Source organism: Typopeltis vanoorti, chromosome 17, assembly GCF_054136105.1.
Source record: "Typopeltis vanoorti isolate ZY-2024b chromosome 17, IOZ_Tvanoo_1.0, whole genome shotgun sequence".
Classification (NCBI taxonomy): domain Eukaryota; kingdom Metazoa; phylum Arthropoda; class Arachnida; order Uropygi; family Thelyphonidae; genus Typopeltis; species Typopeltis vanoorti.
Window position 1 is genome coordinate 42,346,772 of NC_143565.1, and position 24,652 is coordinate 42,371,423.

Genomic DNA, 24,652 nt, shown 5'->3' on the forward strand with positions numbered 1-24,652 from the left:
CACATCAGAATATTCTCTTAGAATTAACACTTTTCTATCATGACATTAAGGATTCTATAAACCAAGATATAAGGATGTATAGGGCCATTTGGTCTGATATGTTAATTAAACAATTTATTAATTTATTTATTATTTTATTCGGTTTTTTTTTTATTTAATTTTTTTCAGTACATTTTAAAAGCAATTTAAAATTGTGAATTTATTCAGTTTCATTATTTTAATGTTAAATCCTTTCTTTGGATTAATTTATTAGGGGAATGACAGTATCTTCAGGAAGTATCACCATTAAGAAAGATGAAAGTAATTTGATTGGCATCAGCATTGGAGGAGGTGCTCCTCACTGTCCCTGCTTATATGTTGTTCAGGTATTTGATAGCACGCCTGCTTCCAAAGATGGAACATTGCAATCTGGAGATGAAATTCTTGGAGTTAATGGTGTTTCAGTAAAAGGGAAAACTAAAGTTGAAGTTGCAAAAATGATCCAAGGAGTAAAGGTATGTAAAGATGAAATTTTACAAAATTATGCATTTAATCCTTAGTTTGGTTTAGTTTTCAGATGAGAAAGGACAGCACATTGTCCAGAATATTAAAAATAATCTCCTATTTTCCAATTTACTAACCATGGTAAACCTTAAATACCCTATCAATAGGTGCCCAAATTTTTTAATTACTTATTTAAATTCTGAACTTAGCTTGTTTGGTAGCATATCATCTAATCAAAAAATAAACATCCATACTTATGTTCCTAATAAGAACACTTGGAGTCTCAGCCTCATGCTCATTTACACTTGACTAACCTTTAATCATTGCTTTAAAAAAATTAAATTACTTTCTTATTCAGCATCAGACACAATGACATTGTTGTATTTATATGTAACACTGATATAATTACTAGGTAGTTTACCATTTAGTCAATAGATTGCATTTGTTAGCAACACAGATTACATTTTTGTACAGAACTAAGCAGCCAGTATAATCACTGGCAAACAAGATATATATATATATATATATATATACTAATTAATATATACTGGTAAATCAAGCCATGGAAAAACTCAGAGAAACTTACCTAGTGCCCCCGACATCTGAAAAGCATTTGATCAGGTTTGGCACACCCTACTCTTACCAAACTGGTTTCTCACTGTGAGTCATGGTTGATGGTTTCCTCTCCTCATATTTCTACACAGTGCTAGAATACCTTAGGGTTCTGTAATCTCACCCACTCTTTTCTTCCAGTATATAAATGACCTGCTTCACACACTTCAAATCTTACCCATAACTTCACAGACAACAGTACGCTACATTCCTCCTTTTCATTTGACAAGCATGGTATTGCCCAATTGTTGGAACCCTCAAAATCTCACATGACCATTATACTGAACACTGATCTATTAGCTATATCTGAGGACTGGAAACCACAAATACTAGATTTCTTGATAAAAAATATTATTAAGAAAGACACAGGAAGTTAAGGACTCATCGAGGGAGGCCACATACTGCATGCACCAGCTGTCATACTTGTTCTTAAATTCATTTACACTGCTTGCACACTAAACATCCAATGGCAATCCATTCCAGTCATGCACTACTCTATGAGAGAAAAATCTAGATTTCACCCCTTCTTAGCAGCATTTATTCTTGGCTTCCAAGGATGGCCTCTTGTCCTATCCTCCATAAAATAAAAAATTCCATCAACTGAAATCCTATAAAAAAGACCCTTTCAGAAGTTTATAAGTCTCAATCATATCACCACTCTTTCTCTTGTTTGCTAGTGTCTGCAGTCTACAAATTCTCAATCTTCTTCTTCTTCTTCTGCAGCTTCTCCCACTTAAGTGGGGTCACTGTTTATAATGAGTCTCCTCCACATCTTCCTGTCTTGAGCTGTCACCACATCCAAGCTCTTCATCCTCAAGTCCTCTTCTACCAGCTCCCTCCATCTCTTCTTTGGCCGCCCACGCTTCCGCCTTCCTTGCACATCCATCTGCATGACCCTTCTTCCCACATATTCATCCTCCCTTCTCATCCCATGACCAAACCATCTCAACCTTGCCTCCTGTATTTTCGCTCCTAAGTTCGTAACTTTCACTGTTCCCCTGACATAGTCATTTCTCAGACGATCCTTTCTGGTCACACCGCACATCCACCTAAGCATTCTCATCTCTGCTACTTCCATCCTGCTGATGTTATTTTTCCTCAGGGCCACAGTTTCTAAAGCATATGTCATAGCTGGCCTCACTACTGTCCTATAGATTTTGCCTTTCAGATTGATCGGCACCCTCTTATTGCATAACACTCCAGCCATCTCCCTCCAGTTCCTCCAACCCGCTTGTATCCTACATCCCACTTCCTTCTCAGCTCCTCCATCTTCTTCCACTGTTGAACCTAAGTATCTAAAGTCTCTCACCTTCCTGATGACATTTCCTTCCAGCTCCAGATCTCTCTCCTGTCCTCCATCCACTGTGCAACACATATACTCTGTCTTACTTCTGCTCAGTCTCATACCTCTCTCCTCCAGTACTTTTCTCCATCTTTCCAGTTTAGTTCCCGCTTCTTCTCTTGAATCTGCACACAGCAAGATGTCATCTGTATACAACATTGTCCAAGGTGTAATTTAATGCTGACCCTTGATGCAAGCCAACTGTTACTTCAAAACTTTCTGTCTGTCCCAGACAGGTCCTAACACTTGTCTTCACATTTCTGTACATTTCCCGCAACAACCTGACATATTTCTCTGGCACCTTCTTCTCCCTCAGACACCTCCAGACTTCTTGCCTTGGCACTCTATCGTATGCTTTCTCCAGATCAATAAATGCCAGATGTAGCTCCCTTTGTTTCTCTCGATACTTTTCCATCATCTGCTATAACCCAAAGATAGCATCTGTTGTTGATCTACCAGGCTTGAAGCCAAATTGTTCTTTTGCAATCTCCACCTCCTTCCTCAATCTACCATCAAGAACCCTTTCTAGGATTTTCATTGTGTGGGACATCAACTTTATTCCTCTGTAATTTTTACAGTCTTGTGCATCCCCTTTACCCTTGTAGATGGGGACAAGAGTACTCTCCCTCCATTCCTCGGGTATATTTTCCTGTTGGCAAACTTTCATGAACAGGTCCCACAGTAGGTCAATTTCATCTTCCCCCAGTGCCTTCCATGCCTCCACTGGAATTCTGTCGGGACCCACCGATTTTCCATTCCTCATCCTCTTCATGGCCTCCGTCACTTCCACTCTGCTGATGTTCTGCACCATCCCCTTAGAAGGCTGCCCATCTCCTCTGTGAGTCCTTGAATTTTCCTCATTCAAAAGTCCCTCAAAGTATATTTTCCATCTGTTTCTTATGTCCACATCCCCTCCATAATACTCTTCCTTCAGCGTCTTTGATCTGCCTCACATGTAAGATGTCCTTTGCTGCTTTATTTCTACATTTCGCTAGTTGGTAAATTTTTCTCTGTCCTTCCTTTGTTTCTAATTGATCATACAGATCTTGATATGCCATGGCCTTCGCCTGTGCCACAACTCTCTTGGCTTCTTGCTTTCTCTCTCTGTACACCTCTCTGTCCTCTTCCACTCTTGACTCATCCCACTTCTGCTTTGCCTTCCTCTTAGCTGTCACTGCCACTTGTACATTATTATTCCACCACCAACTCTCCTTCTGCTCTCTAATCTGTCCAGATGTCTCACCAAGCACCTCGATGGCACAGCTCAGGATTACTTTTGAATTATGTTTCCACCAATCTTGTACACTTTCCACTCCAACCGAAATCCTCTCTAACACCTTCTCCCTAAAACGATTCCTCACACTCTCCTCTTTTAAGCGAAACCACTTAATTGGCTTCATCCCATGGTATTCAGAGGTTCTTATCTTCGATCTTATTTTAAAGTCTGCATACAGCAGTCGGTGTTGTTGTGCAACTTGATCTGTTGGAATTACTTTACAATTTGTCACAACCTTAAGATGTTTTCTTCTAGTCAAAATGTAGTCAATTTGTGAACTGTTGTTACCACTCCTAAATGTTATCAAATGTTCTTCCCTCTTGTAGAAAAACGAGTTCACAATTGCCAAATCAAACGCTACTGCAAAGTCCACAACCCTCTCTCCTTCCTGGGTCATCATTTCCATTCCATTGCCACCATGCACCCTTTCACAGTCTCTATTCTGTCTTTCTATGTGTCTGTTCAAGTCTCCTCCAACAATCACCATCTCATTTTCTTCCAATTCCCTCATTTCTTCATCTAACACTTTCCAGAACTCATCTTTCTCCTCTGCTGTACAACCAACTTGCGGGGCATATACACATAATACGACCACCTGCTCCTCTCCAAGACCCAATTTCATTCACATGATCCTGTCGTTCGTTCCTTCTACCCACTTCCAGTACTTCACCCTTCATTCTGCCACACACCACAATTCCTACACCATTTCTTCCCTCGTTATTCGCTCCAGAGTAGAACAATTTATATCCATCTCCCAGTTCCTTTGCCTTTCCCCCCTTCACCTTTGCACTCTCTCCACTCTATCAGAATCACAACAGAAACCAGAATACCAGACCTACACAGAATAGCCCAATGAGGTCTTATTTAGGGCTTGTAATGAGGCAAAATGACATCCTTATCTTTACATGTGAAAGTTCATTTCAGCATTGCAATTATCTTTTGAGTTGTATTTGCAATCTTTACTACATGGCCCTCAACACTCCAAGATCCCTAGCCTCATCAGTTTATTCTAGCATAATCCCACCAATATAATACAAAACACTGGCTATCTAATCATGACAAAGTGCATGACTTTATATTTACTGACATCCATTTTCTAATTCCCACAATTCCGGCCTGTTCAAATCATTCTGCAAGTACTGTATATCACCTGCCAAATCCTTCCCAGTATCATTAATGTACAGATAAAATAACAGTGGATCAAGAACTGATCCTTGTCATACACCACTTGTTACCTTAAATCTTTCAGACTCACATCTCCCATATATCACTTTTTTTATATCTGTCAGTCAGCGATCTTCTTATCCACACTAATATTTTATAATCCAAACCCATATTCTCCAGTTTATGTGATAGTCTCCCATGCCGTATTCTATCAAAAAGCCTTAGCAAAATCTAAAAGTATCATGATGTATCCATTATCCTTGTCTAGTTCAATGGTAACATTATTATAGAATGTGAGCAAGTTGCTAAAATATGACCTTCCCTTAGTAAACTCATGCTGTTCATTGCAAAGTAGAGATTCTCTCTCAATCCATTTTTGAATGCGAGCCCTAACTAGCTTTTCCAAAATCCACCACTCATGAGATACCGATTGGTCAATAGTTGGATGCAGCAGTCTTCCCACCACCCTTGTGCAATGGAATTACCTTACATTCTTTCCACTCCTATGGAATCTTCTCTGTTCTGAGACTCAAATTACATAGCCTGGTTGAAGGATAGCCAGTTCAGCTGAACACTCTTTTAGCACTCGTGCTGCTATCCCATCGGTCCCTATTGTTGAATTCTTATTCAGGTTGTGCAACAGCTCGAATATCGTCCTCTTCTTCATTCAGTGAAGAGGTAGCAGTGAACTCTTGCATACATCAGGTTGATAGCTTTTAGCAAAATGGGCACTCATTAGTTGAACAACCTCTTCTGCATCTGTCATCCTTACGCCATCTGCATTCAGTAGAGTTATTGTTTCATATTTGTTCTTCTTTCTTTGACTTGCAGTATATTGATAGAATTCTTTGGGTTATCTCTATCTTGCGGGGCCAGTTTCTTTGCATACTCAGACTTAGCTTTCTGTATAGCAGTTGTGATTCTTATAATTTTCATAATGGGCATTATCCTTATTTACACGGTATTCCTTTCACATCATCCTTTTCTTACGAATTTCTTGCTTGATAAGATTCCACATCCATTTGACTCCAACCCTATCTATTCTTTGAACTCTCAGGACACATTCTGATGTGGCATCATTTAAGTATTTTTTTAAATTCTTCCCATGCATTGTCAGTATTCTTCCTATCCAGGCAACCTGATACCATTGCACTGAATTCAGTATACTTGTCAGTTGGTCATAATTTCCTGCTTTGTAGTTCAGCATGGAACATTCATAAACTTACCCACTTCCTAAGTGAGTACTGCATGATCACTGTCACTGACTGGAGGCATAATAATTATATCTTCAACTGAAACATTCTTTGACGCTATAATCAGATTAATATTCTTTGACCTCAAGTTCCTTCTATTACAGGCTGCTTGAGGAAATTGTCATAATAGCTCAATAAATTCAGTTTCATTCTTCTCATGAGATTTTACTGCTACCCAACCAATGTTTAGATAATTAAAGTTTCCCATTATGATCTCTTTTCACACTTATCATCCTTATTTGGTAATGCATTTCTTCATCACTAGCAACCAATCCACCAGGTCTGTGACAACACCCCACTGTATAATTGATCTTGTTAGATTCCACTTCACACCAGATGGCTTCAAATTCACTGCCACACGAAATACTGTTAGTAGTAGTACTATAGTCATATGTCTCAACTCTAACTGGATTCAAGTCATCCAATATCATTAGCAGCACACCTCCTTCTCTCCTATCCTCTCTATCCTTCCTAAAAATACTGTGCCCTTTACACTCGATACCAGTTAGTATGTCTGATTCTGATAGCCAGATCTCACTAATGCCTACAATCTGAGGTCCCAACATATTGACCAAGGCATATTGACCAAATGCAACCCCTTTGTTTCTGTGGTAGATGAATTTCATCTACTTGTATGAGACCACCAGTCTTGTTATTTATTGGAGAATTAAAGTGACTATGAAAAAAAAAAAAAAAAAAAAATCATATTTGGTCTCTAGATCAGGATTTCCAGATTATCTAGCCACTACCCCACCCTTGGTAATAATAGTGATTACTATAGGTTTCATGGACGGGATTTCCATGTTAATAAAAAAGGGGGGGGGATGCTATTGTGAGTGTGTCAAGGATTTCTAAGATTTCTTTTAAATGTATTATGATGCTGCCATTTTAATAAGAAAAATTCATTTTTTAAGACAATACTTTGTCTTCTTTGACTCAGCATCATTATAGATATCCCTCTGTTCTCCCCAAAAAGAATTCCATACCCCTTCACACTTAATGCAATTTTAACTGCGCTTATTAGTACATAAGCAAAAGTATTTCTTACAAAATATAATACAGTATATCTTTCTCTTTGTTTATTATTGCCTGTAAATTATGTGTAATACTCTTGGAAGAAGTGTATATGTGGGGGAGAGGGGGTTGTCTTGTTGTGCCAGTGGATGATAGTTGGCAAAGGCGACAGTTATGGTTTTGTGACAGTGAAGGAAAAAGGATAATTTACATAATAGAAAAAAAATTCACTCATTTTTCAAAATATATTTCTCATATTTATTTTTCCTAATACAATTTATGAAACTGTATATTTGTACCAGTTTAGTCTAGTTTATGAAATATGGATTCAATTATTTTATATAAAATTAATTAATTAATATATACAGTAGATGAAAATTGCTTTATTATTCAGATTAGAGTTTAATTTGACTCTTCACAGCACTGAATGAAGTTTATCATGACTTTTCGAGTCTAGTCTTTTAGATCCTTATGCCACTAACAGTTTAAAGATTAAATATCAAAATATTGAGGTATTTAGTTTAGAATGGAGTACTCAGACAACGGTTAAAAATTGGAATATCAGTTTATGAAAGAAATGCAAGATATATTATATTTATAATAAACAAATCTAATTAGCACACTTTGAAATTCTTTAGACATAGAAAAATGACTTATTTCACTTCACCTGTGTGCATTTTTCTGAAATCAACCTGAGAAAGTGAAATGGCATCACTAAGATGAATTTGTAACTTGATGAACTACAAATATATGATGGATATGGTACTTCCAGTATAGTCTATTCATTGAATGACTGTTTAAATATCCTCATGGACAGATCATTAAGCTATGATAAAGTGAAAATATTAAAATAAAGAATTATTATATATAATCACTAATATCTTGGTGATTATTCATTATTAAAATATTATGAAGTTATAATTTAACAATATTAATAACGAATGGTTAATATTTTAGTATTAAATAAAATATTTTATATTTATTTAATATAAAATATAAAATATTTTTTATTAAATAAAAGGTCTCTTCATATACATACTTAGGTCATCTCACTGAACTAAACTGTGGACTCCAAAAGGAAATAAATAGGAGAGTTCAACTTGCCTGGAGTGCATTCAGAAAATTGAAAAGAAGACATTTAATCAGTATACTTCCAGTCATCACATATGGTTGTGAAACTTGGTTGCTAACAAAAGCACTGGCAAATAACTAACAACAACTCAAAAAAAAATGGAGAGGTTGATGCTAAACATCACATTAAAAGATAAGAAACTAAACACCTGGATAAGAAGCCACATTCACATCACTGACATCATACTTCACCATAAGCGACTAAAATAGAAATGGGCCAGACATCGATCCAGAAGAGAAGATGAGCGATGGACCACCATACTAATGACTGGATTCTGAAAGAAGGGAAACGAGGCTGAGGACGTCCTAAAAGAAGGTGGAGTGATGAATTGTCAAATTTTGTTGGGGAAAATTGGTCAACCATTGCCAAGAACAGAGAAAGTGGAAAGAACTGGAGGAGGCCTTCGTCCAGCAGTGGACAGAAAATGGCTGAAAAGAAGAAGAAGATATAAAGAATATTATTTGTGTTTTTGTGAAATTTGTTATGGTTTGTGACGGGTGGAAGGAGGTAAAAATTCGGAATATAGCTTTACTTTCTCTATGGCCAATCCTTTATAATGCGGTACATTTTCTTCAGCATGATAAGCTGAGCCAAACAGCTTAAGCTTACTCTGGAATGTAATTCCTCTGTAAGCATAGTACTCTTTATTCATATATGGTAGAGAAAAACTGACAGAGTGAGAACATTCAAGATTTGTATAGTATTTCACAAAAAAAAAAAGTTACATATTTGCCAGAAGGAAAAATGACATGTCATCTCAGTTTCAGAAGCTAAGTTGCATAAATACGACACTCACAGCAACAATTTCATAGTAAGTTTTATATGATTCAGGTGTAGTATCTAGAAGATATTTAAAAAAAATGATCCAATAACACATTAATTTTTTAATACCTTCTAGATACTACATTTGTCTAATGATATCTTTAATATGATTTTATAAATTAAGTTTTTTGTATGACATTGTGAACTTATACATGTGATTTATTTCTGCACTCTTGAGTGTACATTTCTTCGGTGAAATGATATCGTAATTAGCGATGTAACATCACGCAGCTTGTTCTAATTTTGAATGATCAATTGTTTGTATTCTACCTTGTAATCGAGTCACTGATGATAGTTTGTTTTTTTCAAATGGAAATATTTGGCAATATATTAAATAATCTTCTTGTGCTAACATGTTGATAATTCTTAATGTAAATTATAGTGGAGTTGACAGAGACAAAGAGCACAAGCAGGTGTTATGATTTGGATTCATAATTCCCTTTCAAAACAGTTAAAATATTATAAATTATGGAATGATCAAATAATAGAAGCTAGAATAAAAATAGATAGAGGTTATTTAATCAATAATTGATTTGCCCCAGAAGAATGAAAATCAGTTACAAAATATATATATATATATATATATATATATATATATATATATATATATATATATATATATATATAATATAATAAATAAAAATGATTATGTAATATTAGCAGAAGACTTAAATGCAAGAATTGGAAACACGATAATTAATAATAATATATGGAGAACATGCTCTAAATAGGAATGCTAAAAAATTGATCAACTTTGTAGTTTATAATAAAAAACCTTAAAATAATGAATTCTTTCTATAAACATAAAGACATACATGAATATACTTGGACAGCAAGAGGATGGGAATCAATATTAGATTATTTTATCTTAAATGAAAAGAGATCAAAGTTCTCTTTAGATGTTAGAGTTCACAGAGAATATGAAATAAGTTAAAATAAATTAAGATTACCACCTAAATGGCTACAAATAACAAGAACAGAAAGAAAATTTAAAACATTTGTTTAGAAAACTAGAATATTAAATGACACAAATATACATTTAACCAATATTTAGGTAAAACAAAATGAAGAAATAGAAATAGAATGTCTTAATATAAATACTAAATACAGCAGCAAATGAAAGCTTAGGAATGATCAAAAAATTCAATAAAAGGAGAAAACTGAAGATATGGGATGATACAATCAAAGAAATAATCAAAATGAAAAAAGAAGCATATCATGAATGGTTAAGCAGTAAAAGATTAGAAGATGAAATAGAATATAAAGGAATAAGAGCTATAGCTAAAAGAAGTCAGAAAAAGACATAGAGAATCATGGAACAAATTTGTTTCTAATTTAGAACATGATTTATATAAAATTTTGAAACACTTAAATGCAGATACCAAAGAAAACATAAAATTAAACACTGAATTGAAATTAGAAGAATTTCTAAATTTCTATACAAAATTTATCTATTTTAAAAAAGATAAATGGCAAACATTTAATGAAAATGAAAAGGAAAGAAACGAGAAATGGAAAATCACCTGGAGAAGATAAGTTAGGTTCAGAATTATATAAATACGCAGGAATAAGGTTCAAAGAAAGACTCGTATTATTTTTAAATAAAATGTATTCAACAAGTAACCCACCAATAGAATGGAAAAAGGTAATTGTGATTATTTTTAAATAAAATGTATTCAACAAGTAACCCACCAATAGAATGGAAAAAGGTAATTGTGATTATTTTTAAATAAAATGTATTCAACTAGTAACCCACCAATAGAAAGGAAAAAGGCAATTGTGATCCCTATCTTTAAAAAAAGTAGTAGAGATGACCCTAAAAATTATAGAGGCATAAGTATTCTAAATTCCTGTTGCAAAATATAGCAGAATTTTAAATTTATTTAAAATTTTGAAAGGATTTAGAAAAGCACGATTATGTATAGACCCAGCCTTTTGCCTAAAATTAATAATAGGGAAAAGAAGAGAATACAATTTAGAAACACACATTACATTTATTGACTTTGAAAAAGCATTTGACAAAGTTAAAAGAAACATTTTAATTAACATATTAAAAGAAAGACAAATACCAAATAATATTCTAACAGCTGTCATAAGTATATATGAAAATAATCAAATTAAATTATGAACTATCATGTATGAGAGAGATAAACCAAGGAGTTTGACAGGGATGTCCCCTTTCAGCAACTCTTTTTAATATTTATCTAAATGAAATAATAATAAAATGGAATAAAAATTTCTATCAAGATATTAAACTTTCTCCTACTGTGAACTTAAACACTCTTTTTTGCTGATGACCAAATATTAATTACATTCTAAAGATAACTTACAGAAAGATATTTTAAATTTAAATGAGATAGCCAAAGATTATGGAATGATTTTTGATATAGAAAAATCAAAAATGATGGCCTTTAAAGGACAAGATCCAGTAAGAACTAAAATAGTAATAGATAACAAGATTTTATAACAGGTGAATTCATTTAACTACTTAGGATGTATGATTACATATGAAAAAGATATAAACCTAAAAATTGCAAAATATTTAAAAATAATAGGTGTAATTAACTCTATATTTAAACCTAACCTAGTTCAAAAACAAACCAGACTAAAAGTATACAATATGTTATCCCTAACAGTCTTCTTCTATACAATAGGTATAGAAGAAATCTGGACAATAAAACAAAAAGACAAACAAAGATTAACCTGGCTTTGGTGAGGTAGCAAAATGTAACAAAAGTGGTAAGGTGAGGTCTCACAGACCCACCCAAATAATGTAGTGTATTATAGAAATCCATATCTTTTTAATCAATATTAGATTACATATTGTTTAAGTGTCCTGTAATTTTATAGAATAAAAACGCAGATTGACAAAATTACCTCATGGTTACTGACTAATTCTAAATCAGTTTCACTATCATCATCATCTCTGCTAAATAGCTCCTTTTCTGTCAAAGCATCATCTCTAAGTTGACACCTCTGTTCTTCCTGCTCGTAACTCATCTGGTAAAAAGAGATATTATTCTCAAAATACCCTCTAAATATTTACAAAAACGTATTTGCTTATAGTTGGTATGTAAAAATATAGAAGACACAGCAATAATGATAATTTTTAGTAGAATATACATGAAAACAATTCAACCTGCTTATCCAAGGTCAGGAGGGAAAACCAGTGGTGATTAAGGGATAAATAGAAATATATTTATAATATAAAAAGCAATAGCTGAAAAAAAATAAAAGAAGAAGAAAACACTGTGAAGGGAATATGAAGAAAAAGGTAATCACATACTCACGAGTAATACAAAATGCAAGCAAGAAGTGTGACTAACATGGTAAGAAGGCCAAATCAGATTATGAGAGAAAATTAGCTAAGCAAGCTAATGTAAATTCAAAAGAGTTTTTACATTATGTAGCAATTAAAAGGAAAAATTACTATGAAAGGATAATTTTAATCAGTGCTGATGGTAGGAAGGTGACAGATGCAAAAGAAATAGTTCAGATGCTGAGTGATCATTTTGCAAAGGGATATCATCGAGGTGGTATTTTGCAGTTGCTGTGTTAGAGGTGCATGTCAAAATCGAAGTAGATGAACGGGAAGTGTTCAGCATGTTGAAAAATATCAATGTGAATACAGCAGTGGGAATGGATGACACGTCAGCCCATGTACTACGTGAATGTGCAAGAGAATTGGAATGCTTCTGATGAAGTTGTTCAATCTAAGTCTCAGCTCTGACAGGGTTCGAAGGGAGTGGGAAGAGGTAAAATAATTCCATTACATAAAGATGACTCCAAGACAAAGGTAGCAACTACAGGCCTTAGTATCTCAGGAGTGGTTGCTAAGGAATTGGAAAAAGTTGGTTAAGGGTAAAATCCAACAGTGGATGGATAGGGATACAACACTATTAGTGAGTAGCATGGCTTTGTAAACATTAGGTCCTGTCTTAGTAACTTATTCACATTTTATAATAAAGTAACAACAGAATTGGATAAAGGTAATAGCAACACTGCTTGACTTTGCCAAGGCATTTGACAGAATACCACATGGAAAACTATTACAAAAGCTGGAGCAAATGGGAATGAATATGAGACTAGCAGCATGGATGGATGGGAGGGGGCTGACAGACAGATACTGGAGAGTAGTATATGTGGAGTGAAGTCGTGGAGAATGATGGTAACTAGTGGAGTACCTCAGGATTTGGTACTAGGGCCACCATTCTTTAATTTGTATATCAATGACATAGGAAACGAATTAAGATGGGATATTCAGTTGTTTTCTGATGATGCAAAACTAAGGAAAGCAATAGTTGATAAAGGTGATGTAGATATCCTATAGGTTGATTTAAGTAAATTGGCATTGTGGGCAAAGGATAATGATGATCAATTTAACATTGCAAAATGTAAGGTTATGCACTTCGTGTTGAAAAGGTTACATACTGTATATCACATTGGTGGTATTCCATTGTAGGAAATTAATGAAGCTAGAGACTTGGGGATAATTGTGGACAGAGAATTGAAGTCCTGAGGGCATATTGCAAACTTTGGTAAAATAGCTCAAATGATTCCTTGGACGTTGAAAAACATGCCAACAAGTAAACATAGGAAAGTTATTATTCCTCTTTATAAAGCTATGATTTGGCCACATCTTGACTACTGTGCACAGATTTAGTCACCTGGTTTTCTTGGGGGGATCAGGAGGTAGTACAGAGGATTCAGAGATGAGCAACCAAACTGGTGACAGATCTGTAGAACACTTTTTATGAGGATAGGTTGAAAGCGTGTGGGTTGCAAAGTTTTGTTGATAGGCAGAAAAGAATGACATGATACATACTTATATGATATTTAAAGGGGTTTTAAAAATTGATGAAAAGGAAATTTTTTAGTATATGACAAATAGGGAACTAGGGGTCATCCATGGAAGTTGTGTATGAGTATGGTTAGTAAGGGTGTGCAGACTAGATTTTTTGTGTGGAGAGTGGAGAATGGGTGGAATGGATTGCTATAATTAAGTGTGAGTGTCCTGACAGAGAATATTCTTTCTTTTAAGGTTACACAGTGGTCGGCATTCATAGTGAAGAATTTATGGAGACACAATACACATGTTGGAATAATTACTTTACTTAACATTAAGAAAGTAACATTCAACAAATAAAACTAAAATTAAAATAAATAAATAATAACGAAAAAAAAAAAAAACGAAACTACTTGAACAGTTTCTACTTTCTCAATTTCTGTTGAGATTTTCTTCTGTTTGGAGTTGTTCTGGTCATTATATGGATCGAAGATGTGTCTTCCATATTCTTGGAAAATCCAAATCTGGACAAAAATGATAATTCAATTATTCCAAGAATGTGGAGAACCATCTTCAACCTGTATAACAACCAGAACAACCCCAAACAGAAGAAAATCTCAGTACGAGATGAATTTAGAAATTGTTTAATGTAGTTTCATTTTTTTTTTATTTTTATTATTTTTTTTTTCCCTCCAAAGGTCAGGCTAGCTTAAATGGTTAACAAACATTTAGATTCACTTTACTTTTGTATAGTGCAGTGTCATGTAGCTTGTATCCTGCACATATGTATGTTTTCCTGATGATGACGTCAATACAGAGGTTGAAACGTCAAATGTTACTTCTTAATGTTAAGTAAAGTTATTATTCTAACGTGTGTTTGTGTCTCCATAAATTCTTCACTATGACAGAGAATGTGTTTAAGGAGAGGTGTGATATGTTTTCTGTGTATTGCAGTTAGTGGATCTCCCTCCAGGTTGTTATGGTGTGTTGTGAATGTGTGAGTGGGACTGCTAGTTGATGTTATGGGTGCACTTTCAGTGAATGTCTACAAAAAGAGATATGATAGGTGTTTTGACAATGGGTGGAAAAGGAGATGAGAACTCATCGAGGGAAGTCCTTTTCCAGAAGTCCTACCAGTTTATAGATCAAGAGAATGGACATGAATCTCTAGATAGGTGTGCATGGTTTACCTGAGTTTATCAAATATGTAGAATCCAAGATGTGACATAATTATGTAATTTATTTAAATGGTTGGTTTAGATGGTTATAATGGTGAATTGTGTTTATTTTGAAGCAATAATCATTTCATTTACATCTGTTTTCTTAGGAAGAAGTCTCCATCAATTACAATAAGCTTCATGCAGATCCTAAACAAGGAAAAACCTTAGATATTGGTAAATCGTAATTTCTACTTTTTAATTTTAACATTATAATAGCATGGCACAATAATCTATGCCATGCTGTTATAATTATTTTGTTTTGAACACCTCATTTTAAATGATTAAAATTAGAAAATCTTCTGATATGCAACTCTTCAACTTCTAAGTTTCAAAGTTTGTTTGTGTGCGTGCATGCGCATGTGTGTGCACTGCTTGGAAAGAAGTCAATGGATTCCATAGTGTAAGGAAATAGCCATGACACCAACTTTAATAATATGTAGGACATCCTTTCACTGCAATGACTACAGCAATCCTACAGGGCATAATTTCCATAAGTAGCAATCAATGGCAATTTTGGACCATTCTTCCTTTAGGCATGTAATGAGGTCTGGACTGTTGTGGTGCAGACATCCCTTGACTTCACCTGCTGCACCAGTTCATTCCACAGATGTTCAGTAGGATTGAGATTAGGGCTCTGTTGAGGCCAGTCAAGTGAGGTGGCATGTTGTATTGTCTTGCTGAAAGAGACAATGGTCAGTTCTGTAGAAACACCACAAAATAGGAAGCATTGCATTTAGGATGTTCAGATAACTCCAAGAAGTATCTGAACATCCTAAATGCAATCAAGGCCAAACAAAGTAAAACATGACCATACTGTCACACTGCCACCTCTATTTTTCACAATTATGGTTATGCATTCTGGTAAGAGACGTTCATCGGGCATCTGCCACACCTACTCGGTAGAGGATGTAGAATGATTCGTCTCTCCATAACAAAGCTTTCCAAGTTTCCGCATCCCACTGTACACACTCCTTACAACACTGAAGATAAAGATGCATGTTGGTTCAGGTAATGTCTGGTTTGCATATTGCAATACTACTGTGGAAACCCATGTTGTGAGCCTTGGTTCTGAATGTTTTTTGTGCAGATTTGTGTTCCAATCGATGCCTGAAACTCCCCATTCAGTGTCTTGGCCAATGAATGGTAGTTTTTACATATTATCCTTCAGCACCCTATGGCCACATTTGGTGAGTCATCAATTGCAGGTAGTACTTGCAGTTGACTCCCTTCCACCTCAGTATGGTATCACTGACACATTCATGTACCAACAAAGCAAGTTTACATTCTTCGATGTGTGTGTTTGTGTTTGCATGCTGACCTAGTTGGATAGTATGTCTGCTCTTCAAACCCTAGGCTGTAAGTTCAAAATCAATTTTCCACCAAATTAGGTGCTCGATGGTTTTCATTGTTCGGTGTGACCATCACCTTCTTTATTGGATACCTAAAATGGCTTTAAGTTTCATGTTTAATCTCTTCAGCAGGATTTGTGGATTTATTTAATCCTTAGCCTACCCGCAGTATACTAATGTGCTATTTGTTTGAAAGCTTTTGTGGGTGGATTAACATTAAAAAAAAAAAAAAAAATTACCTTCAAACCTGCAAGCTGTGGTTAAAATCTCTCTCTGTGTAATAAATACCAATGAAAGTCATCAGCTGGTGGATGATTTTTATTCCCTTATGTAAGACCACCAATTTGAATACTGGGGAGCTGAAGTAGTTCGAAAAAAAAGTATCATGTTTTGGTCTTAAGAGGCAGAGTTTCCAGATTACCAATCTGGTAATCTGGAAACTCTGCCATCAATCTGGTTACAAACAATGCAAAATTAGTTTTAGTTTAATATTGTTTAAGCTGTTTTTAATAATTCTATCAGTAATATTGATAAATTTTAATTTCATTAATATTCAAGAATTTAAGTACAACAGTTTTAATTATTATAGTAATAGTTACCGTAAACTGTGCTATCTAACCTAAATAATCTTTATCACATGGGCTTGTATGTTCTTCTTGACTCAACCATCTTGTCAATAACCTGAAGAAGCTGAAATTTGAGTTTTTGTTAGGGAAAAAAGTATTAAGATTGGAACTAAGACCAAGTATATTTGTGATGTGATTCTCAAAGTCTTTAGGAGCTTTGCCTTTATCCACGTGTAAGCTAAACTTTTTGCTTGACTTTTCATGGTTATTGTTGTTGTTTTGAGTCAAAATTGGGAAAGACCTGGAATATATAGTAATATATGAAGAATTTCTCCCAAGTTCTCTATAAATTGTTGATTTGGCGATGCTCTTCCCTACTTTGACCCCTAAGCATTAGGAGGATTTGAGTTCACCATCCAAGCTGTGAGGTTCAATTTGACATGCTGTTTAGTGGCTTCTGAATAATGGTTTTAAAGATATACCCTTGAAAAGACGTGTTCTCTGTTTGATGTCTGACATAATTCTGAAAACATCACTGAAAGAAATGGGAAGAGGGGATTTTGCTCTGAAATCTAAACATGCTCTTTGCCACTTCAGGCTTCCAGTTAGAAAAGTGGTGAGTGGTGGTATTACACTTGCAATGAAACTTATCTACCATCTAGCAATGTTCAGTACCACAAAAGTTTGGCCTTTCCTTGAGTGGTGTAGGTGTCACACCTCTACTTCTGCCTATATTAGTTCACTCCTAGATAGATTCTTCTATCTTATGGGCCATTCTAATTCCTGTTGGTTGTGTATATGTCCAGTTGTGTATAGAAGCATGAATTTGGGTGCTATATACTGAGACTGACCAGATCTCATTGAAGTTCAGCATACTTTACATAGTGGTGGCCATTTCCATCAGCATTTTCAGTTTCTGTAGTTTAGCCCTAGACACTGCTAAAGTCTACTTGGCTATCATTAGCAGAATGTCTTCAGCCTCCTTTGAGATCCAGGCTTATATAAACATCTCATCCTGTCCTCTGTCAAGCCACTGTTTTTCCTTGCATCTTTACCTTGTACAGGCATAATTCCTCTGCTGTCATCAACAGCATTCTTTCACAACTTTCTTGTCCTTCTTATGCAAAAAAATCATACTTCTCTCTTTTCCCATCAACATATTATTCTCATCCAAGTATGTTTCACTTATATCAACATACTCAGGCAACAATTTTGTCCACCTTATGTCTGATATTCTTAGCATTTCTAAACAAACATAGTAACTCATTTTTGAGTGTCAGTAACCACTCCTACCCATGCCACCTTCTAACTGTGACTCTATGCTTGAACTTGACTTTTCCCGCTATATCACCATTCATTCCAAATTTTTTTCCTAGACCTAGTTACTCTCCTTCCATCCCAGATCATTCCCCTCATGTGCTGGCAAACACACACACACACACACATTAGCTTTCTGCTTTCAGTATCCACTCGATTTATACCGTATCTCCCTATCCATTCTGATCCTCTACTTCCCTGCCTTATTTGGCATTACTGCTCTCGTTCTCTTCTCATCTCATCTCATCTCATTTCTCTCACTGGTCTCACACTAATTTCCTCTCTTTGTTCATTTATAACCACTTCTCATTCTTATCTATTTAACTTGCTGCTCTTTCATATCCCTTGTTACTTCCTCAGATCTCTCTCTCATTACTTTTCCTTCCAGGAATAACCTATCCAGTTAGTGCAAATCAACTTTCATCAGCATTTTTACAAACTACACCACTTTCTTCTCAAACAGCTCTGTCAGTATGCCAGTCATGAACTTCACTTCCTTTTTCAATCACTGTGATACCCAAGCTGTACATCAACTACATTTCCCATCAGGTTGTTCTCTTTCACTGACCTGCATGATATTCTTCTATCCATCCTTATATTCTCCTTTAGCCCAACCAAATTATTCATTCCTACAATCTCTCTTTCATACTTCATCTCCTGGAAAACAAACCTTGTGCACCAGTGCAGTGGGCCTCTGTTGAATCATTTATTAACTCTTTCTCCTGAGACTGTCTTTTACTCAATTCTTTCTTGTCCTTCCATTTATCTCCACCAGTTATCTAACTTTCATGAAACACATTTCATCTCATTTCTCTTTACCAACTCCCTTTTCAAATCTTGCATTCACTTTATATACACTACCTTGCTAGTAAGTACTTGTCTTTCTTGCTTGCCTTCTTGCATTCAAGTCTTGTTTATTGGCAGTTGTATTATCTTGCTTACCAGCATTCAGTTCTGCTGCAGATTCTTCTGCTTGCCACCACTCAAAATCTTGTATTCTTTGCCAACTTTTTTGTGACATCATTTACTTCTCAATTCTTGTTCACATTCAGTGAACAGGGAGACTGAGATGTATCAGAATATCATACTTTCTCATTTCTCTTATTTATTCTCTCATAAAACATATCTGCAAAATTCCTCTTGGCAAAAATATATATAGTACACTCTGCCCACCCCCAAAAATGAGCCAGCAATGCCCAGCATGTTTGGGATAATCACCCTCCCAATACTACTTAACTTCAGTGATCATATTGGACAAGAATAGAGTTGTGCAAATAGCCTAGTCTGGCTGCTAGTTAATAATAATAGCAAAGAAAAAATATTTAAAAAAATTATAATTTTTTTCTTCTTTGAGAAAAAATCAGTCCCTTTGATTCCTTCTTACTATATATTTCTGAAGACACATTTTTATATATGTGTCTAATGTATTGAAAAAAAAAGAAGAATTGTAGCATTTTTTTTCACTTTGTCTTGAATCTTGTTAATTCTTCTCAGTATTTTCAAGTTTTCATTCCTTTCTCAGTACTCATTTTCCTTTCTTTTAGTCCTTTCTCAGTACAGTTAATATTTTAATACACCATTCTTATACCTCTCTCTCTCTCTCTCTCTCTCTTGTTGTTGTTGTTTATCAGTCTACCACTAATATGGACTGCACTTTGAATAGAATTCACTCTTGAACATGTACTCTTTTCAGTATTTTTGAGTTTTAACTGCATTTTTTGGGCAGTAAAAACATGTTCTGAGTATTCAGACTATAGCTTCTTATTGAAAATAATATGTTGCTGAAGATAAGGTAACAAACTCAAAGAAAAAAAGAAAGAACACCAAACTGAATAAGAATTTTAACATTGTAATTTTTATTTTGATAATAGATCATAAAAATTTCATGTAGGCTTATTTTTTGTTTTAAAGCAATGCTGAGACAAAATAGTGTGCGGTATTTTCTAAATCTCCAACCATATAAGCTGTCTACAAATGGAAAAAAATGTAATTATAATACTTTTTTCTTAATTGTAAAAACCTGTATGATGAATATACTATATTTATCTCTCTTTTTTTTTTCTTGCAGTTTTAAAGAAAGTAAAACATAGAGTTGTTGAAAATATGAGCTCAACTACAGCAGATGCCTTAGGTCTTAGTAGAGCAATTCTGTGCAATGGTAAACTAAATGTTTCTTTTCAATTTTTTTTTCTTTTCTGTGTATTACTTTTCTCATCTTTTTGTACAAACTGCCTGAATGTTCTCATTGGAATCAGCCAAATGTGTATATTCATGGAATGACTGTTAATAAAGGGCATTCGCAATCACAGCCTTTGCAGTAAAATAATAATATATAATTATTATTATTTTATTATTATTATTACAAGAGACCTCCAAGGATTCAGAGACTCAGCAGTACTTACACTGTATGACATACCTTCTCTTGAATTTATTCACACTAAATGCACTCACAATTTCCAAATTCAAACCATTCCAGTCACATACCACAACTGATTATATATATGTAGTGCTCTTTTTGTAAAACAAAAGGTGCCAGTATTCATTCTTTGCTAGCACAGCAAAGAATGAATACTGGCAAGAAAAAATGGAAAATTAAAGCAATATGAAAAGAAAACAAAAAAAAATTATTTACTGATATTTTTATTTCATAGTGTGATAAAGTTTGTGTAATAAAAAATTATATCAGTCAGTGGTCACTGATTTGGAATGCTGCTGAAAGATAAATAATTCTGTTGAAAGAATTGATTTTGCTAATAATAGTGAGATAATTTCTTTTATAAGTGTGCAAGATAGGCTGAGTTATTTAGATGTAAGTAAAATGCTATATTTCCTTAAATTAGATATATTGTTCATATGGCACCTATGCAGAGCAGAACAGTGGCAGCCAAGATGTCTTTGTTGGATGAGCTAAATTTGCATGATTTTGTGCAGTGTTAAATTTGTGAGATGTATTCAGTGTGAAAATTGAAAGATTTCTGTAAGGAGAGCAAAACTGAATTAACACATGTACAACAAATATGAAAAGAAAAAAAGTCAAAACTCACCTCACTGTAGTCATCTATTAGTCCTAGAGCTGCAGTTGTCAATCATCATAAGAGAAGTCCCAATTGTAACTCTAGCACTTCACATGCGTATTAATTTACCATATAATTTTTAGTCTCATTTTTTTATTTTTGAGATTTCATTACGTGAATCTACAGCCAAAGCAGTTTTTATAAGATAGTTACATTTAGTGCATCCACACTGTATTTTCTGAGCAATTTCACTATCAGGAGCAATTGTTTTCAATAGAGTTGGAAGAGTATTGATAAGCCACGAAAGCAGATTGTGTTCGTCATCTAGGGTAGTTCCGTTGGTTTGCGCCTCCTGAGTGCAAATTTTTTGTGCCCCCCCCCCCCTCCATTAAAAATTAAAGGATTCCGAAGTACAATAACATGTTACGAATCATTTTTATTATACTGCACATTAAGAGGAATGTATATTAAAATAAAGAAAAAACACACAAAAAAAAAACCTTATTTTTATATAATAAACAAATATACTCCTATAATGTAACATGGAACACAACAAGAAAAGAAGAAGACTCTCTCAGAATAACTCAACTTGCAATGGAACGTAGGATTTGTAACATCAGCAAAATTAACATGTTAGAAACACGGAACTAAATCGACCAGGAATAAAAGATGTGGTAACTGCAGTATAAGATAGGCAGGTCACATAGCCAGATTCAGGAATAATAGATGGACATATAGAATATTCAACTGGCAACAAGAATAAAGAGAAACCAGGAAGACCACCTACAAGATGAGAAGATCCACTAGTGAAATCTATGGGTATAACATGGAAGAGAGAGGATCGAGATCGTTGGAGGCATCTTTGTGACCTGCACTCATGGAGAAATCCTGAGTGAAACACAGGTCCATCAAGAAGAAAACTCAAGAAACTCTTAGAATGTTTGTTCAGTGTGCTGAGAGCAGTGATTAAAGTAAGTTGTGTTGAAGCTCATACCATTTATTTAACTACCCAGCGGCTCAGCCCCTCACTTAAATCTCTCACATTCGAAGGTGACAAATAAGCACAAATAGTTCAGTGTATTATTTATTCCCTATTTTTTATGAACATGTTCGATTCTATCGCACCTAAATTGTGCCGCCCAGTTTCTTTGCACCCCTGTATGGAAGGGACCTGTCTGCATCATATGCACATAATCTAAATTCTGCCTCTTTAATTTATTTTTCCGACTAGTATTTGGAACTGGATTTAAACAATGACATTATACCTGGTGAGCTTCTTTTAGATTCTACATTCTGCTAGTGTATTGGAGTGTTTGCATAACGAATCAATAGACATTTGCTACCATTAATGCTTTTATGATGAACCTTGTAAACCTGAATTTGAATCATAACTAGCATCACTTTCTCTTTTATTTGAATTACCAGTGTGAGAAGTGGTTTCTTGTGAGTGGGAAGGGCTGGCATTGAGATCTTCACTTTCAATAACTCGTTTATGTACTTCACTGACTCATGCACTCATTTGCCCCTGAGATTTAGAATCAAATTTAAATTTAGAAAGTTTTTCTTGTCACTTATCCATGTTTAAAAGTAAAATCTAAATAGTAATATTTCCGATGAAGAATTAAACAAGTTTTTGTTAATAAAAACACTGAACTTCTTGTAATGCTCGAGAAGTGTTGAACAGCAAAGAATATATTTTCATTCGCTAATGCCAGTCGGATTACCTGAGTACAGGATCGTGGGGGGGGAAGACTAGCGAACAGTGAGAGGGGGTAGGAAAAAAAGAGAAATCATATTCTTGTATCATTGAATGTGATATATGGGGAGGTGGGAGAAGAGAAGAAAAAAATATTCAACTCATATGTCTAACTCTCATGTTATTGTTGTTATTAATCGTAAGGGAAAAAGTACTAGATCTGTTGGTCAAGTACTAGAACACGAAAAATTTATAAAATGTACTAGATCTAGTACAAAAGTACTAGATGTGGTCATCCTGGGTATATGTGGAACTATAAGGCAGGTGATTATAATACACTTAAGAGGCACCTTGAAGCTGCTGCAAGGGAAGGGTGTTCACAGTGCATGAAATATAGTCAAGTGATATTTGAAGGAAGCAATATCACACTGTATACCCAGTCGGATAGGAGTTAGATGGGTGAATAGTATCATTAAGCATGACCTGCAAAAAAAAAAAAAAAAGAAAAAAGAAAATGTTGTGGAGGGTATATAAGGAGAAATTCGACCAGCTAACTCATGAACAGTACAGGGATTGGGGAAGAAAGGTGACCAGCATGGTAATTATTATTATTATTATTATTATTATTATTATTATTATTATTATGGGTGACTCCAGGGAGTCCTTAGGCTCATCGAGGGAGGCCCTAAACATCATGTCCACACAACTATACGACATTCTCTCAGTATCTATCATACCTTGCCTTGAACTCACTCACTGTCATAGCACCCACAATAGACTCTGGCAGCGTATTCCACTTATTTACCACTCTAAAAGTAAAGAACCCAGCTCTAACACCCTTGCTAACCACACTCTTGCCCAGCTTCCATAGGTGTCCCCTAGTTCTCCCACCACCAGCCCTGATCTCAAAAATATCCCCTGAATTAATCCTATAGAATCCCTTTAGCAATTTGAATGTCTCAGTCATATCTCCCTTTTTCCACCTATCAACTAATTTCTGCAACCCACAAATCTTCAACCTGTTCTCATAAGGTTCATTCCATAGACCTGCTATCATCTTGGTCACTTGCCTCTGGATCCTCTCCACCTCCTCCCCATCAAGAAGGAACCGAGGTGACCAAATCTGGGCACAGTAGTCGAGGTGAGGTCTTATCAAGGCTCGGTACAGAAGTACAATAACTTGCTTGTCTATGCCGGTCAAAGTATTTTTCAACAACCAAGTGAGTTGATGAGCTGATTTAGCTACTTTTGCAATGTGCCCCCTAAACTTCATCTCCCTATCCACCAACACTTCCAAGTCTCTGGCCTCATCAATCTCCTGGAGTACAGTTCCACCAATGTGGTATACTGCTGCTAATCTTTTCACCCCAAAATACATAACATTACATTTTGACACATTAAATTGACATCCATTCTCCTTAGCCCAGAACTCCAATCTATCCAAGTCGTCCTGCAAGATTTTGACATCTTCTGTATTCACTATTACCCTACCCAACTTTGCATCGTCAGCGAACAAACGAACTGTTCCTCTTAGATCCTTCCCTATATCGTTAATAAACAAATTAAACAGCAGTGGTCCAAGAACAGAACCCTGCGGCACACCACT

The 24,652-nt window shown here is 35.0% G+C and overlaps 1 protein-coding gene across 2 annotated transcripts in view; it reads left to right on the forward strand.

The window, feature by feature from the left end:
• The window catches only part of PICK1 (protein interacting with PRKCA 1), a 170,162-nt gene that overhangs the window by 36,303 nt on the left and 109,207 nt on the right, over positions 1-24,652 (forward strand). For both annotated transcript variants that reach the window (XM_090407330.1, XM_090407331.1), the window contains 3 exons: positions 254-494; positions 15,212-15,278; positions 20,405-20,494. In XM_090407330.1, coding sequence (XP_090263456.1) covers positions 254-494; positions 15,212-15,278; positions 20,405-20,494 — 398 coding nt within the window. The remainder of the gene's footprint in view (positions 1-253; positions 495-15,211; positions 15,279-20,404; positions 20,495-24,652) is intronic.